We start from the raw sequence: 19,316 nt of genomic DNA, 5'->3' as shown, positions 1-19,316 counted from the left end.
GGTCACTTCTGTTGTGATTGGATATGAAATCCTTTCTACGACCATTCGCACTGTACCACTGCCCCTGGCATGTACAGAAGTTGTCAGTTCCTTGCAGAGGTGAAGGCACCTAGTACTGGTTAACCGCCAGATAGTCTGCCCAGGATAGATGTGCACTGGTTGAACTGTCACTCTGGGACCCTTCAATGTGCTCACGCCGGGACCCGGAGTATAAACTACTAACACCACCGCATACGGCAATATATGTCATAGTTAGAAGTCTCAATGCGCTTCGATAAGCTGTCGAATTGCTCAGCTAGAAAAGGGCGACAAGCTGCGTCACTAAACACGGAAACACATTAAGTCCGGGTCTTGTACAAAACATGATGAACTACGCAACAACGTAAAATGATTAACGATATTTTATCGAAGAAAATCAGAGCCTTTTTATAAATCTACGAATACATAATGGAAATAATTGTGAATATGTATTGTTTATTTTCATGTTGTTGTTTTTTCACTCTCTTCCTTGCCCTCTCTTACGAAACTGTTAAAGTTTACAGAGTTAATTATTTATTTTTTGTAAGTACTTTTTGCTTTGTTTTGTTAATGACATTTTTCTTTGTTTATTATTTAATATGTTTATGAATAAAAATGTTTTAAATTACATGTGTATTTTTATTTTTACTTTTCATCAGTTTTAGATAAACATGCTTGTGTTATTTATATCAAAACTAACTTTTAATGCCACGTTGCTAAAAACACTCAGCGTACTTCTTTAAATCTTTATTGATATCTGAAATGAAATGGTGTTTCAAACAAACATGCATCTAATTGATTTTGAAATAACCCCCTTAAATCATCGGCAATATACCACCTAGAAAAACTTATTACAGTATATAATATTTATTGTTTATTTTTGGTATAATCAACATCTCGCTGCCAACCTTTTAGTTATCTTATTGATAGGCGTAAAATGGTTTTTAAATAGATTAAATAGTCATTTAAAGACAGTAACCAGTAGTCAATGCCTTTTTGAGAGGCCCCAAGAAATTGGAATAGCGAACAGTTTTGAATCTCCTTTAATTCTTAAGTCGTTGCATCTTGAATACGCATATTGGGTCATTTTTAACAGTGTAATGAGGGGTCATAAGCATACCAACTGGGTTTATTTCGTGAGTAGATGGTTGAAATTTGAGACAACAATGGTAACTACTATGTCGGTATGTGTCAGGTACCCAAGTTAGAAAGGATTTTTGCCGTACAATTGTTCGGTTATTTACATTTGCTGCATATCTTATAGCGACAACTCTCAAATCCTCCTCAAACCAAATCGGTTTTCCATTTACTAATTATTAATGTGAAACGGCTTATAACATAGTTCTTCGGTAACCAAAACGCCGGGCCTAAAAAGTGTGGAATAACAAGTGGCGTGCAAGAGCGTGGCAGTTCATTTAAAAATAACCATCACACGGAAAAAGTGTGTTAATCCACTTTCGAAATGTGTTTAAATGTGTATCCGAAGTGTGGGAGTGGGAGGGGCTTTATCACATGTATATAGTCTTATGTACTGTGAGTAATTTGCCATACTAGCAAGCCTTTTTATACGAGATACAAACAACCGATTATTAAAGCCAAGAATGAAATGATTATATTTTTTTTAATATCGCGTTTCGGTAAAATAGTTTACTTTATTCTGTTTATCCTCCAAATGTGAAGAGAAGTATAGTTTATATACACATACACAAATATATACAATACAATACAAAGTGTAGACAGAGAAAAATAACAACAAAAAACAAACAAACACACAAACGTTATGGACACATATAAAGCATAAGGTTATTTACAATATACACAAACAATACATTGCCTCTGTCATTTGACAGGAACTGACGCTTATCGTTTGATTGAAATAAAGTCCGTTTACCGTTGTGTTGTGGTTACAATGGCATTTATTGTCAATTTATATTTCTTGCAAAATTTGAATTTTTGACGATGTTTTATCTTTTAATCAAGCACTTTCTTCGCATTTTACAAGGATAAATATGTTTGATGTCTCACGCTATCAAATGTGAACGATTTTTTTTATGAAATATCAAATATGATGAAAATTCACAATTTTTAGAGAACAAGTTCTTTGAGTACGTTATATATGACGTTTAGATCTTAGAAGCAGAGTGTTTTGATTGTGTTAATAATATGTATTATTTTTCAGACAGATCGCAGTTTTTTGCTATTTTAGTATCTAAAAAAGTACCGGTATATTTTTTTATTTGTTTGGTACCATCATTATGGCAGTGTTCGTTAAGATAGAATAGATATATATATAATTACGGTGTTGGTGTGATGTAAACTATTCTTTACTGCAATTGATTTGCACAAAAAATGCGTATGTTTAAGGGGTTTGCCAATATTCTCTAGGTGAGACCAATTTAATTAACGAGTAATACTTCGTGTTTTAATGTTCTATGAAATAGAGTATATAAAGCATTGACGTTGACTTGAGAAACTCAGATACGATCAGTTATTTCAATAATGTAATTTCAAAAGGAATTTATTTCATCAGTACCGGCGCCATGAATACTGCTCTAGGTTCCTTTACATTTAATAGTTTTATCACCATATGACAAACAATATTGTCAATTAATTGTCACTCATCAGAGTGACGATGGCAAACACAAACTGATTGATGAGCCGCTAACTGGGCCAAGTTTGAGATGGGTTAGTGACGATTGAACAGTCTTTGCGTTTTCAATATTAAACACCTGGCTCTAATATCATAAAAATACTCAGGTCAACGCTGAACTTTAGTTTCAACTCATTTTACCGAATAAAAGCATCGTATGTTACACATTATTGTATGATTTAACTATTTTTAAAAAAGAACATTACCTCATAGAATGTGTCGATTAAAACAATGGGTCAATGTTTCAAAGATAACTTATACTATAGCAATAGCATATGTTGGGGTAATTTTCAACAGCATTGAGTTGTTCTTTATTACATTTTCTGCTGTAGAAAAAAGCTCTTAGGAATCTTGACCAAAGTTTGAATCAATATTGTCAATAAGAGAACACAATTTTAAAAGTTGTGAAAACATATACGATTTTGATAGTTTTTATAATATACAGTAAAATTGGTTGAGACTGAGATTGAGATATGACTTTGCATTTTTGTGATATTCGGCCTGTAATATCGCAACAACAAAAACACACACAACAACAAAAACATATTAGTAATAAAATTATAAAAGAAAACAGTTCAATAATAATTTATAATCGTATAATGCAGTCGTCGTACTTTTCAAACATTTTGTGTGCATTTTCTGTGTGGGTAGGGGGAGTGCAAAATCCTGCTGCACTTAATTCAAAATTATATATATGTAATACTCAACTTTTCGTTCCAATTTTAGGCTTACTTACTACATTTGAAAACACATATAACTGGCCGTAATCTATTTTTTATAAACGCCTCAATTGTGACATTTTCTATCAACTTAATAAAACTACTATAATAATAATATTACTTTGAAAGATGATATTAGCAAAAAGCAATACATATTGTCATTTTCTGGTTTCTGTCTGCATATCTTCTAATGACAATAAAGTTTATATCGATGCAATCTAATATTCTACTAATGTTATCTCATTAAAGTCTCTTTCATCTTAAACATCGCCATGAATATTGCTCTTGGTCCAATACCTTGTAAAAGTTTCATCACAATCTGACAAACAATATTGTCCAGCAATAATCACTCATCAGATTGTCAATGGTTAACACTAATTGTTTGATGAGCGGCTAATTGGACCGCGTTTGAGGTGTTCAGTAACTAATTGAGCGTTGACTTAAGCGGCTCAGAGCGTCCACCGCTCCAATCATCGTGCTTGAGTGAACAGCTGAATTATCTTAACGCCTTTGACTCAGATCGTATATAAAACAGCCGATCTTCCAAATTTCATCATATCTTTACCAAAAGTTTACGTTTACACAACTTACTTAGACTGAACTGCTTTTAAATAGAAATTTCAAAAATGCCTCCACAGAGTTTGGATTTTTGTTCCGTGTCAACGTTGGCCCGCCGCTTTGCAGCACAGTAAGTTGATTTTATTGTTGTTTATTATCATTACATCATTGTGAAACTTTTCAGAATACAATAAAATGAACTTGCTTTTTTGCTAGCACTTCAAATTGATAAGCCGATATGATAATAATTTGCTAACTTTCCAGAAACATGAGGAAGAAGCTTCCCGTTGAGCACGATCTGAAATCAGAGCAAACAACATTGGAGGATATTTTCTACAAGAACTTCAACCAACGTAGGACTGACGTCAATGACGTTTACCATGATCAAAAAAGACGTCGAACTTCTGAGGTGCATCCGAAGTCATCCCAAATCTATGACGTCATCACAAATGAGAGCCGATCGTCTACGGCTGTCGACGAACTCCGACCTTGTGACAGATGGGTCACGGGACAACGGGCTCCTGACCTTGACCGGCAAACACAAGGATCGCATGGCCATTTTGCCAGAAACGGTGAGTTTTATTTAAATTTTAAAGCAGCTTAAATCAGTGTTCTGAATAACAGATTTTTTTAAGGCGACAAATGCCTTTTTACATTCAATTTCTTATAATCCCCTCTTCAATAAGAAAATTTCATTTTCTAGATAAGATTTTAAAAGCACTGTGAGGGAGCAAGAATTGTGACGTCACCACAAATGTGTACGACCACGGCGATCTTGACACAACAAAAGGTATGTTTGTGTATATTTTCTTTACTAAATCGAATCAAATTAAAACAAAACCTAGCCCATGGTACGCCACATGATTTCCGCTTTCATATGGTAAACTGTCTGTTATTCTTGATGTTGTAGTTTTTGAGAACATTCAAAAACAAATTTGGAATCGGCGATGCAGACGACCACACATTTTGTTTATCTTGCAAAAAAACAACAATGATAAATCGACTAATTCCAACTGGTTCTTTACAAAAAGATATATAAACAGTAAATATATACCATTTACAATACATGTTCAAGGCGAAATGATGTTTTTAAAAGAAATCGTACAATATTAAATTATGCGAACGACCACACTCGATAATTTTAGGCGAACGACCACACTTTTTAATCTAATTTTGATAAGAGTGCGAATAAAGCTTCAAATACTTTATTTGTTAATGTGTATGGTATATCTTTTAGATGGAGAGTCGACAACCTCAGGTCTGCAGATATTGTGGCAAGGTCCTTTCGAACATTTCAACATTGCGGCAGCACGAAACAACACATATATTATTAGAAAACCTATTGTATTTTCTAACAATATTTTGTTTTTGAAAAGAAATCGCCGTATTTACATAACCAGGAAGGCATTTTCAGAACTGTTTTAGTAAATTCTTGCTTTTGTTTGAGGCGATTGGTTTTTAGCTCGACTATTCGAAGACTAACGAGAGCTATCCTACCCACCCTAGCGTCAAACTTTGGTTAAGGTTTTGCATGTAAGCACCTTTAAGTCATTATCTCAGCAAATACATGTATTGCATTGAAACTTCAGACAGGCGTTTCCAACTATCCAACAGACTTAATTAATCAAGTAAGATAGCTCCATTTTGCATAAAATGTAAATTATGGCCCTTTATTATTCGACTAAAAGATTCTGGTTAAGGTTTTGCACATATACCAAAACTTTGCAATCTAAACTAAGCGACGGAACAATTGAGCGCGCTATCTCTTTGACAGCTCTTATTATAAAGGATCATTGCACTGTGATCAATTTCATTTTTGTGATTTTTTTCCAAAACTTAGTAAATTCTTGTATTATTTTGAGTCGATATTATTGTAGTTGATTCATTTCACTTTTTGTGATTTGCTCTGTGATTACATTTATATGTTTAAGTTTTACATGTAAACAGCCTGATCAGTCTTATAAATGCGATTGTTTCACAAACAAATGCGGATATTTTTGTTTCATATTGATGTGATTTATACTCTGTGTTTAAAGTGATCCGTTTGTATTTTTTAAATAAAGACAATAAACGTTATCAAATAACAGTTTTATTTGATTAATCTTCACTATTATTGCCATATAATAACACTGCTTATTGCCATATAAGTGACGTGTCAATAAAGAATAAAGACAACACATATTTAATCAAAAACAACTTGTAAATGAGTAATAACTACACATGTCATTCGCGGGCTATAAATGAACTACCCAGTAGCATTAGAAGTTCCATATGATCATATCGATTGTCGACATTGAATGTTATGAATCCCATTTAGGATGTAACTAACGTTTTTCAATCTTTTCTCCTCGACTTTTCCCTTCTGACACACAGTGCCCCTTTTTGTAATGAATTTCGATCCAAACATACTGCACCACTCTTCCTCCTTTTCGTCGAACGTATATCGAACATACGGTCCCTGAAATTGTGTGATGAGATAAATTAAATGTATGTTTTCTTCATCTTACAATACAAAAATTGGTGTTTTAACAAGTTTAACGATTGACATACTTAGAGATATAGGTGTCATGGGATTTGGGTGGGTTTTAGCCCTATTAAATGTACGTTAGATCTTGGCATTCGAAAATTGCCCTACTACTTCTTTTCATTCTAGACACACATCCTACAGTGACTTCTATCACCATCGTACTTGACAATAATCTCCTTTACAATGGTCGAATGCCTCGAAACGCATGCCGCACAATCTCGGTCACATTCTGGTGTTGACATGTCGGATTTGTCGAGAAGATTATACACGTGTGTGCGTCCTGTGCGGGTACAAATGTCCTTAGAATAGAAAAAAAAACATTGAGATCACGAAGGCTTTATTCGCAACCCCTTCAAATTTAATTTAAGAAATGTGGTCATTCGCCTAAATTATCGAGTGTGGTCGTTCGCATAATTTGATATTTTGATATTGCCTTCAAAAACATCAATACCCCTTGCAAAGGTACTCTAAATGGTATATATTTGCTTTAATAAGAGTTTTTCGTAAAGAACCAGGTGAAACCAGCCGTTTTATCATTGTTTTTTCAAGATATACAAAATGTGTGGTCGTCTGCACCCTCGATTCCAAATTTGTTATTGAATGTTCTCAAAAACTACGACACCAAGAATATCAGACAGTATACCACATGAAATCGGAAATTATGTGGCGTACCATGGGCTAGGTCTTGTTTTAATTCGATTCAAGATAATAAAGAAAACGTCAAAAACATACGTTTTGTTGTCTCAATTTCTCCGTGGTCGTTCGCATTTGTGGTCACGTGATTGTTTTTGCTCCCTCACAGTGAAAATGCTAGTTATTATTATTTTGAAAAGAAAATGCCATCTCAACATCCTCATCAGAAAATGATGCTATATTTTTCAGATGTCAGCTGTACTGAATGGCGACTACGACAACCATATTGATCACTTGACCGTCATTGACTGTAGATACCCGTACGAGTTTGAAGGAGGCCATATCCGGGGCGCCATTAATCTCTACACAAAGGACTCCATCCGGAACTTCCTGAACGAGACAATGACCTCATCAGAAAAGAATCACGTGATCGTTTTTCACTGCAAGTTCTCATCAGAACGAGGCCCGAAGATGTACCGCCATCTTAGATCGCTGGATCGTGAATCCAACAAGGATTCTTACCCACAACTGAACTTCCCAGAGGTTTACCTCTTGGAAGGCGGATACAAGGAGTTTTATCACCAGTTCCAGGTATGTGCTATATTTAATATTTTGGTATAAATTTGTTAAGCATATGGACGTTGGTTTCTTATTTCCAAGGCGAACGATAATGCACGCTGTACCCAGTCACATTTTTTCTTGACTAAAAAAATTAAACTGTTTAGAAAAATAGTAATTTAATTTTATATTAAGATGTTCATGCTTGACATACATATAATTATTAAACTATTCAAACCAATAATATTTAAATATGTATTGTGATTTTTCTCCTTTCAGGACCAGTGCTTTCCCTAAATCTATGTTCCCATGTTGCACCAGGAGCACGTGGACGACTTACGTCACTTCCGTGACAATTCCAAGTCGTGGGCGGCAGGCGACAAACCACGTCACAGATCACGTTTAAGTAAACCTGGCAGTTCTCTCAGGCTTACCTTCTGATTTGACAATGGTCAACAGCTGATATTACCCGTCACATGGCACGTGTAGTGAAAACGAGGAATACCTGGAGTTAACTGTATGCAATTCACAAATTAGCCTGAGTGAAATGACATACGCCCATGTTCTTTGTTGTATTGGGCAGCTGGAAGGGAGTGCAAATGTAAGGAACTGCTCACACGCATGAAGACTATCGAGTGCCAAACGACAACGTCGAGGGACATGCTATTATCTTAACGGCTGAAACAAACGTCTGACAATTGTTTACGTTTATTTATTTATAATATTGGTCAGCTTGAAGATAGTGCCAATGTACGGCACTGCTCACACGCACAACTACCATTAAGTGTGAAACAACATAATCTAAACGTCTGATACAAACGTCTGTCAATTTGCTTTTACTTTGATGGTTTTATAATCATGTGTTGTTATTCTTTTATTTTCACTTTTTCTTCATATTTTCTAATTCTGTCTTTCTGAATTACGTTGCAAAGATTTAGAGGGAGGAGAGAGAGAGAGAGAGAGTTTTTTAGGTATTCTTTTGTCGCCAACATAATGTTATTGCATCTTTACATGTAGCGACAGTTGTAATATAATATATTTCATTCATAGCTACAGCTGTAAGTTATAGCTAGAACAGTAAATATATAATTGTATGTTGCTGTTGCTATAGTGCTACAGATGTACATTAGCTTAATTTTGATGATAGTACACCTTTGAGGCACTTGGTCTGGTAATGTTCATTGGATGCAATAAGATATGTCAGTGGGGTAAATGGCATTCTCGTACACCAGAGTTATCAAACCTCTGATGGATGAGATGAGAATGAGAATGGGTAGATGAGCGATATAATGACCTTGGAATAAGCCTGGTTTCATATTATACATACCATAAGTAATCGTTAATTATTGTTAGTATGTTCTTATAAAAAAAAAATGGTTTTGTCTTCCGACTGCCTTCTCATTGGACAAAATATAATGTTGACCACTAAATGTTGTGAGTTATCTACATACTCGGCCACTGTTAATCAACCGCTTAACTAGATTAACAATGATAATGGCTGATTGATGATTTACTGTAAGAAATGTATGGAAATCTCAAGAAATACTGCCTTCTCAATTGACAAATTATAATGTTTAACACTTACTCATGTTTAATTAATCTCGAAACCATTTCAACTCACAGAGCATGCATGCGATTTGATTTTCTCCGGGACTATTTAATGAACTTCCAATTTCGCCATTGCTCTGAAAGAGATTGTGAGGTATCATTGAGAGAAGAATTTATTTACCGAGTTTTTATATTTTTATGAATAATTTATAATGTGTGTGCAGTTCTTTTTAAACATTTATTGGCTCTACAGTATGCAATGACCGTTGAGAAACGTTGAGGTCCAAAATAGGTCTTAAAGTTTATAAGCATTTCAGCCTTATAAAAGTACCCCCCCACCCTCCACATTTACACCGTACTAAACGAGAGACCTGTTGTAAGTTTTTCGGTATCGGAAGTAGAGGATTACCTTATATGGAGAATGATTAAAATAGCACATGACGTATTGCAAAGGTTACGATCTACGCACACTTCCGGAGAAATGACCCGGAAACTGATGCTTTCTGTCACGGAAAGCTCACGAGAGAGATTCGATTCGAATTTCTTGAGATTGAAACTGAGATTTAAGCTTGCTTAGATATCATCGCTGACCAAACTTTAAATCAAAATACTTACACTTTTTTTAAAATATAATTGTGACTGAATTAAGTTCCTAGAATTATTTATCGCGTTTTCGCTTGTATTGTGAATCGTCATTTGATTTCGCGACTTTATTTAAAAAAAGAAAGTATTTGTCTATATTTAATTTTCTGTCGAGATGCACATCCAGGTCGAGGAGCGTGTGTTTTCTTCCTTTTCAGGTTCAAGTGGATGTCTTGGTAGTGCGCTTGTGGCAGGTGATTCCAACGTACATCGTATCCAAGCAGCGATTCCAAATTGGTCCACTATTCGATGCCTCCCAGTATCAATTACACACATTCTTAAAAGGCAAATGGATGTTATTTAAATGATTATGGCGAACTATTTTGCTTCAATATTGCATAAAGATGTTAGTGAATGTATTATGACCAAATAATCTGCCACAATATTCAACTTATAGTCTCCTTCAGTTTTGCAGACGACATATTTCATCAACCCGAAGACCTTATTCCTTATAGTATCCAATTTGCTCTGATATATTTGATGGTTATTACTGTAAACACTATGTTATGCACCAGTAAATTGTAACCCCACCCCCAGGTCCGGGGGAATACCAGGGATAGCCGGGGAAAAGGGCCATGTTTCTACTTTCCAGGTGGCCCCGCAGGGCCGGGTGACTGCGGTGTTTTTGTCATAGCGCCAAATTAAGCCGAGATTGGGCCTTATGTAGAGTCTCTGAGGTGCGGGGGCATTTGGCCGGGGTTTAACCATCAGTTTGTTCCCGCAGGGCAGGGATTTTACCCGGGGTTGGCTGGACCGAAAGTCAAAGTCCCGGCTATTCCCCCGACCCTGGGGGCCATGGTTACAATATTGACTGGTGAATTAGCGTAGCACTATTATCTCAAGGGTATTCTGTGAGGAAAAGTGTGTCCATGCAGTGTTGGCTTTCAACCCAGAACTGCTCGAACCAACTGAGCTTTCCGGACATGTAGGATTTCTTATCCAAACACTCTCTAATTTTCCCCATATTTACATTTAAGGGTGATTCTGGCACTCGGTTCTTTCTTTTCTGACACCAATAGGGATGGAAACCGGATACCAAATCGGTATCCGGATATTCGTGTCAAGTATTCGAATACTATCCGAATACTCGTATCATATTGTTTTCATAATAAGTAAATTTCCTATTATATGTCACCCAACTTCTGTTATTTGACATAATTGTCCACTTAATTTATAATTTGTCATATGGCAATTTCACTTTTTCATTCATTCTTTCTCAGTCTTAATAATTTATAATGTTATAATCAACTCATTTTACGTCATAAAACTCATGATGAATACCACATAAACACCTCGAGAATTTGATAGTCACTTCGGCCGAGGTGGTTACTGCCACGTGCTTTCGAGTTTGTAATTTATCAGCAGGTTTCATGTTAAATGACACTTCGGTTATTGATAGTCGGATGTAATTTTATTTCATTACATTGTTTGATTTAATGCAATACCTACAATTTCTGCGGTGTTTTGTTATGAAGGATATATTTGCGGAAAAGATAAGACGACAAAAAAAAAACGATCTGATTTTTCTTTATTTACATGCGTGTACTTTTTTTAATTTATCAATAAACTAAACATGTTTACATATCGTATGAAAAATAAAATACACTACACAAAATAAAACGTGAATAAATACTAAATAGGAAATAAATCATTTATATGTTTGATAATTTAATCAAACACTGTACACACACTACTTTCAAGTCCGAAATGTTCGAATACTTCACAACAGTTTTCATTCGATGTCGCACTTAATCGAACGCATGTTCTTGTTCAGAAACATTCTTTAACTCCCTTATCTTGTGATTGGACGATCAATTCCTACGGATTAATGATCAATCCGTTTAATATCAACGGTATCAATTAGTGTCAATTAAGCACATCTGAGATCATAAAACAACACTTGTCATTGTAAACAAGGCCATAGAACTTCACTGGGTACTTTCACTACCTCCAAGGATGTCTTTATTGGTGACTCACCAATAAATACATCCTTGGAGGTAGTGAAAGTACCCAGTGTGGTGGCTGGACACATGAATACCAGAACAATAGCACAACCCTCTAAGCAATTGGCTAGCTGGGCAGCTGGTTTTTACACACACACGCACGCACGCACGCACGCACGCACGCACGCACACACACACACACACACGCATATACACACGCTTCATGTCTTCCACCAATAACCTTTTAGGCTTATCCAGAGATTCTTGCATTTTACTTTTGATATATCAGTATATAAGTAGTCCTGCGAGAAAGAGTGCGTCCTGTGTGTGGCTTGAACCCATGATTGCACTAGCATGGCATTCCAGTGATTAATTGTGTGCAAAGGCTTCTCAAGGCTGTTTCACTGGACCATAAATCTTATTTTTCCCAAAATATTCTTATTTTTTGTCCAACTTCATATTTGCAAATTATGTTGATTTATACAAATTGCAGTGAATTTTATGAAAAAATCTTGACATGACAAACTTGCTCAAAGCATAATGTTTGCATAAAGAAGTGATAACATGTCTATTTACCATTACCCACACACTGTTTACTCCACTCCACCATTTATTTTGTAGCTTGTTCTTGCTCACACATTTTACACTCCTTGGCCCCAATTAACCTATTAGTTGATTCTGGCATTTTTACCTTTTATTGACACAAGTAAGGAAAACAATTTGGAGGAAATATTGTTTGATTGAATAATAGCCTTCTTTTGGACTCAAACCCATGGCGGCAGGAACACTAGCACAGTTCTCTAACCTATTGAGCTTACTTGGCTGGTGGTTCTTACCCACACAAGGTACAGATACATGTAGGCCAATATATTGCTAGAAGTAAAAATGTCATATATTGCCTTGTTTCTCAGCCATTTCATCTAAAGGTCCCTGTTAGCTCAAAGTACTTGTTAAAGTGATTGGTGTATACAAAATGTTTTTCTTAAGTTTCTAGTCAAAGACCTTCTTTCTTTTCACTTTCCTGTTTAAACATCCTACATATCAGTCAAGCTAAACTGAATAATTTTTTATGTATATGGACAAACAAGAACTCCACACAACCACTTCTTAAACAGTTTATTATGTGAAAAGAAAAGGAAAAATGTTTTTTTTTATTTAATACCAATTAAATTCCATGCGCCAATCATATCACAAAATATGGAACTGCGTATTCCATTCCATATTAATTATTGAATCAAATGTTTCTTGATTGATTTAAACCATCCAATACCAAAATAATATTATTAATGCATCAGTCAATTGTAACCACGCCCCCCCACACCCTTTCGCACCAAAAATAGCAAGAAATGGTCCTTATCGGGGTTAGGGTTAGGGTTGGCAGTTTGTCCCCACAGGGCTGGGGTTAAACCCGGGATTTGCTGGACCGAGAGTCAAAGTCACCGGTATTCTGGACCCAAAATGGGGGTGGGGGGGGGGGTCGTGGTTAAAGAAAACATAAAAACAAAAGCTACCATTGTTCAGTTTACCTCAATTGTAGGAGCCAAGTTTGTGAATGACAAGAAGGGATTTGTGGCAGTTCTGCAGCTTTCATTGAAGAAGGAGTTTTACCCATGTGTCTCTCTTTTCAATAAGCTTCGTCAAGGTACCAGTTTTTAAAAAAAAAACTCCCTTTGCAATTTATGAAATTTTATTTAATCTCCTTTTCCTCAAATTTTAATGTTATGAAATATGGCTGATTCAAGAAAGTTATGACAAAGTGTTATTACGACTTTATAATGCTTTATTTGAAGAAGTCACTACTTGTTTGCCTTGGCTTTATTAATAGTCTAGTAATGTATATTTATTTCAAAGGAGAGTCACTGAGGTATGTGATAGTATCCACGAGACGAGTCCGGAAACTGAGATTGTTTTATGTTCTATTCTGCCACGAAAAAAGAATGACAGACGAGTATCTTCAACATTAGCGAGAGTCTTCAACAGATGGATCCAGAATGCTAACACCATGCTAATGAACATTTCAGAGGCCATCCCATACATCAGATTCCTTGGATATGGAGCTCAGGTATAAATCAACAAAATAAGTTTATGCAATACAGCAATGAAAGTTGTAGATATTTGGCAAATTTAAGATGATCCTTATTTATATAGACAGGTAGAAATATGTAACTGTAATGCATTTTTATGCCTTTGTGGATATGGGTTGTCATAATGATATTGTTTATTTCATTGGTATACATATATCATTATTATAAGTCACGTGACCTGCCCATGTTTATTTCTCATATACCCATCATGGGCAATTTCGTACTGTCACACACTGACAGTATCGCTTTGACCGGTTGACATGATACTATCACATAGCACGCGCGTCTTAAAATAGGCATTTTTTGGTTTCCCAAGTCTGAGGTGGTAAGCGCTTATTAAAATGAATTGTGAATCTGGTTACTACCGGTGTTTGCCTTATTTCTAAACGACATTTGCAACAAAATGACAGCTAAAGTAAACAAACAATAATTACACAATAAATTGATTAAACTTGAAAGTTGTGTTATGGTAAAAATCTTATATATCATGTATATAAATGTAACTGTGTTCGGTATAATAAAATAAATATTGCATGGCTTCCAGTGTGACAGTACATATTGTCAACATTCGGGTAAATACTGTTACCCTCGGCTTCTCCTCGGGTAACAGTATTTCCCTCACGTTAACAATATGTACTGTCACACTGGAAGGCATGCGATATTTATATAATATTCACCAACCTTTTCAAAAACAGTATATGAGCAATATCATTATTTTCGTTTCTGTATCTCGGTTAACAAGATAGTATATTGATGATAGCAAAGATGAAGACTTAATATTCCAATGATTGAAACGTTTGTTAAACCATGCATTCTGTTTTTATATACAATTAAGGAATGTGCTGATGTGTTGGGTCGTGATGGACTTCATCTGAGTCGTGTTGGTGGTAGACATTGTAGTCAGGTGATTGAGGAGGATGTGTATTCCTGGAGTGAAATAGCCTATCAGCAGGATTAGTCCACCTAAATGGCCGTCAATGAGTCTTTTGACGATTCTTAGACTATGGCAGACTCGTGACAGAGATACACATGAAATGTCAAAATAATAAAAAAGTATCCCTGATCGCTCATTATTGTAGCTATCAGCAGGATGTACATTGGAATGAAGACATACGCCAACCACATTCAGCAGAGATTGATGCATCAAGCTTTGACCAGTGGTATTTGTTTCAAATATATTTCAATTCAGCTGAGTTAATTAGTTTTTGCCTGTGTAAAATATCTGAATATTGTCATTGCCTCAGTGTTGTTTAAGGGTATAAGATGAACATGTCATGTTGATGAATTAACATGAAATATTTTACAATGATAAAAATTATATTAAATGTTGGCATTGTTCGATACTGTCTTACTTAATTGCTTGTTGTATGATGCAAGGTTAAGTATGACTCTTGTTCGGTTTGTAATATGTTAGTCAGTTAAAGAAATGATGTCCATTTAATTATAGTTCATATGGTGTTCCTAACTCCCTACGTCTGAGATATTAAAAACGATATTTTTCTGGTGCCTTATTTTAAGCTCTGACTATTTTCAAAGCCTGGCAGCTGCTGTTGAACCAGTCAGTGACCAGAATGTCCAAGCCAGCAAGCAGCCTCTGTACTCGGAAATAGTCCGTTTGGTAAATACAACACTTGCTCTAAATGGATGGCATTTGCTAGATCAATAGTTATAATTTATCAAAAGCATTGAATTCTCTGATAATATCCAGCTGATGCTTGTGTTGGTTGGTAGATATAGGATCTTCATTCATAAGTTACCATTTACAGGTAATTCAAACAATTATGAACCTTTTCTAATTTGATATTCGTAACATTTGGTCAGTCATCAAGTTAGTCTTTCGGATGAACAAGCCCGAATTCATGTACAAATGCTTGGCATTTGATTTTTGAACAAGCCCTGCAGTATAAAACCCAGAAATTGAGGAAGCCAAAACACATTTTACCAGTGCAGGGATGGGGCTTGTGCTAATTTCAACCGCTGTTCTGTATTGAATGGCAACAAATGAACAATTATATTAATTTTAAGATATTTTGAACAATGGGGAAATATATTTTATCTATTTTGTGTTGAAAGTAAATTAACACTTATTTATTAAGGCAAAAGAGGTCAATGTCAAGTGTTTTAACCTTAGCATGGAAGAATGAAATATGTTGTGTGTGTTTTTTTGCCTTAATTCCTATTTTGTACCACTGTTATTTTTATTTTGAAAATGCCTCTCTAGAGGAGATAACGAAGGTTATTCTTAATTATAGTGACTTCATAAAACAGATGAACTGAACTTCATATTATGACCGCAAAAGGAACATTTGTTTTATTCTTAAAGCCAGCAGCTGAAGTTCCAGATGTTACCTCAGTGCAGCATAATGTGAAGTTACCAAGTATTGAAGGTCTCTGTTATGTTTGTTTTGTACTTAAAATATATATTATAACATAATTATTTAATAAATATAGGTAATAGTGCAAAAAAAACTTATGTCAATCTGAAATTCCTGTGATCGGTATGATACAGTGCTGGTGTTCTTTTTGAAAGCCTGTTAAGCTGTTTCAGATGGGCATTGCAACAATTTTAATAAAATTTAATGAGCATTTACATAACTAAACTTAAATACATTCATTGATGAAATCATTTAAAGCATGTCTGCTTCTTGTCTACCTTTGGTAGGGACAAGGGTTAAACCACCTGAAACATTTCCATATTTTGCTTATATTTTTATATATCCTGATTGACTTTGACGCTGTTAATATACCCAGAAGGTAGCCAACGTTTTTTGTCATTAATATTTAGGTTGATGAATGTGCTAGATCAGCCAGACCATGTGATCACAGATCAAACAAACATCGAAGGGCAAGGCGAAGAAAATTTACGCAACACAGACAGCTGAAAGTTCAAAGGTAAATGAAATATATTTGCTGATGTTAAAGCTTCTGTTGAATTTACTTGTCAAATCAATTAATTGATGTTACAATTATGTTTCCACATGTATATTTGTAGATCTGAGCAGTATAAAGATCACATTGAAATTCCGTTGACATCTGATGTAACGGTAAAGGTGAAGGCAGACAATGTACATAGCATCTGGATGGTAAGTTACAATATTCCTGTACTGATGTAGTTTCTTCAAAGAAGATTAAAATCAACATAACTATCAAAGTTAATCCTGATCCTTTTCTGAGCCATACCAATGTCCTAGTGTTCTGATGTGTTCTTGAAATAAAGAGAAGATACACTTTTGATGGTGGTTTTGGATAATGAATGTGTTGATATCTTGCATATTTAGTGCCCGAAAGAAGACGCCATTACCACAAAGAAGCGCCTACCGGTCTGCTCTACAATGACTGGAGTTAAGAAGATAAACAAGGTAAGAACATGCTACATGTAATGGCAATTTGTAACAAATTGCAGCATCATTTAAATTAAATACAATTCAGTTTTCCAATAATTTAATAAAAAAGGGGTAGGCAAATGCAAAACCAATGCCTTTGTTAATCTATGAGGATTTCATTCCCAGCTTCATTTAGTAAAATCAGAGTTATAGCCCTTGAGTTTGCATTATTATTATTATTATTATCATATTTTTTTCTATTTATTTCTAAGAATGTTTTGGTGTATTGCTTTGATGCTTTCTGTTGAAATGTTTTAACGTGCAATATTACGAAAAGTGTCGAAGTAAATTGTAAAAACCTCATTTTATAACTTGAAGCAAGAAATATTGAATGCATTGTGTCCGTTAACTGTAGCAGACATGGTTTGACTGCCCCCTATGCCCAGTAAAGTGTTCTAGAGAAGATTTCCTACTGGACCATTTCTGTCGACTCCATGTACCTTGAGGGACCAAATACAAGAAGAACACTGACAATTCTTTCTGTCATCGGGTATGTTAGATATTTACTGAGTAGTACGGTAAACAAGTTTTTTTTTATCAGTGAATGAGTTTTACCTCTTAGTTTATAATAATACATTGTATAATAATTTTTTCATAGTCCTTGGCATCTTCATTTCTTACATGACTACTTTGTAAGTTTTAATAAGGTGGCTATGATTAAATTGGTATATTTTGATCCCCCACCCCCTTTTCGGAAATTTCCCCCTGGCCCCTTAAATTTATTGACTGATATAAAAATGCTAAACACGGGTCTGACCGTCTTGCATATTAGTCAGGTATTGGAAACAGCTTAAATTGATACCAGCTGGTGTTGATGTAAACATTTACATGTAAAAAGGGAGGATTGTTACATTGTGTTATGCAATAAGACAGAGCATGAACACATATCCAAATGTGATACAGACATTTATAAAAACAAACAAAACCCAAACACCTATTTAAAACAAGAATTTGATGAAAATGTGGCAATAAATTTATATTGGCGTAAGATACATTGGATTGTCTACTTTCTCTATGTGACATTCCACCCATCCCCAGTGAAAGATATGTTTATAATTGTATATATGCATTAGTTTTGTTTATTTACTGAATCTTAATGCTCATTAGATAATCAATGATTCTTGCTTGTCAATAATTGCCAATTCATTTAATTGAATTAATGCCAAAAATGACAGATTTATATGTAATATTCATTATGTGCTTTCTGTCTAATAAAAGAAATTTATCAGTAAAACAAAATGGTTGTTTACACTGTTCTGAAATTTTAGTCAGTTCTAATGTCAAAACCATACTTTAGTGCAAACAGGGTCCAGGAACTCAAATTATAAAATTATGATATCCTTTCAGAAATGGCATTTATCTTGCTCGTTCAGTGAAATAAATTACAATATTACATTGAAAAACAAAACAAGCATCATCTATATATAATGAACTTCCCCTTGGGGTAATTTTAATGTTAAAATAATAAAAAGGGATATTAATGTTTAATGAAATTATTTTATTACAATTTACGAACAAGAAATCAACGAAGAGCAGCAGAAGTCAGCCAAACTCGAAGAGCACCATTTCAACATCCAGCCTGAACCCTGTAGAAAAAACTTCACCTCCTCATCAAGGTTTAATTTCTTTCTTGGGTACTAAATCAAACATTGTTTATATATTTTTTTATGTTATTCATGCTTCTTTTTGTCAACACTTACTTATCAACTTAATATCTGTGTAAAAATAAAATTTATGAAGGCTCAAGTGTACATGAATTCAGAAATTTGTGTGTTTCTTACAGATGAATTGGATATCGCAGATCACGCCGATTTCTCCAAATTAAAATTACTTTTATCATTTGATGTTGAGCAAAATCCTGGACCTGTGAGTTATAAAATGACAATCGCTGTGAACTTGCATGGAATGAAGGCCAGAGTGAATCAATTCATGTTTTTAGTAGTAAAACAGCTGCAGGTGACGAAATAGGATGGGAGTTTACATCATCAGTAATGAAAACTGGTTGTTCAGCATACTGTCAGATGAAGGATGAACTTTACTGAACTCGTGACCC

At 34.9% G+C, this 19,316-nt stretch overlaps 1 protein-coding gene and 2 long non-coding RNA genes across 3 annotated transcripts; all 3 read left to right on the top strand.

The window, feature by feature from the left end:
• The first annotated feature begins 4,379 nt into the window (after positions 1–4,379).
• Positions 4,380–8,104, top strand: LOC128246026 (M-phase inducer phosphatase 1-like). The gene is made up of 4 exons (XM_052964236.1): positions 4,380–4,517; positions 5,183–5,203; positions 7,355–7,696; positions 7,985–8,104. The coding sequence occupies exons 1-4, from the start codon at positions 4,380–4,382 to the stop codon at positions 8,102–8,104; spliced, it is 621 nt and encodes a 206-aa protein (XP_052820196.1).
• An 8,597-nt stretch (positions 8,105–16,701) lies between these two features.
• LOC128203338 (uncharacterized) lies at positions 16,702–17,196 on the top strand. The gene is made up of 3 exons (XR_008255930.1): positions 16,702–16,772; positions 16,873–16,963; positions 17,159–17,196. It is a non-coding gene; the product is annotated as an uncharacterized LOC128203338 (long non-coding RNA).
• Positions 17,197–17,660: 464 nt separating this feature from the next.
• Positions 17,661–19,065, top strand: LOC128203337 (uncharacterized). The gene is made up of 3 exons (XR_008255929.1): positions 17,661–17,753; positions 18,783–18,879; positions 19,047–19,065. It is a non-coding gene; the product is annotated as an uncharacterized LOC128203337 (long non-coding RNA).
• Positions 19,066–19,316: the final 251 nt, after the last annotated feature.

This window comes from Mya arenaria, chromosome 9, assembly GCF_026914265.1.
Source record: "Mya arenaria isolate MELC-2E11 chromosome 9, ASM2691426v1".
Lineage (NCBI taxonomy): Eukaryota > Metazoa > Mollusca > Bivalvia > Myida > Myidae > Mya > Mya arenaria.
Note: the sequence above shows the minus strand (reverse complement) of the source record. Positions and strands in the feature narration are given on the sequence as shown.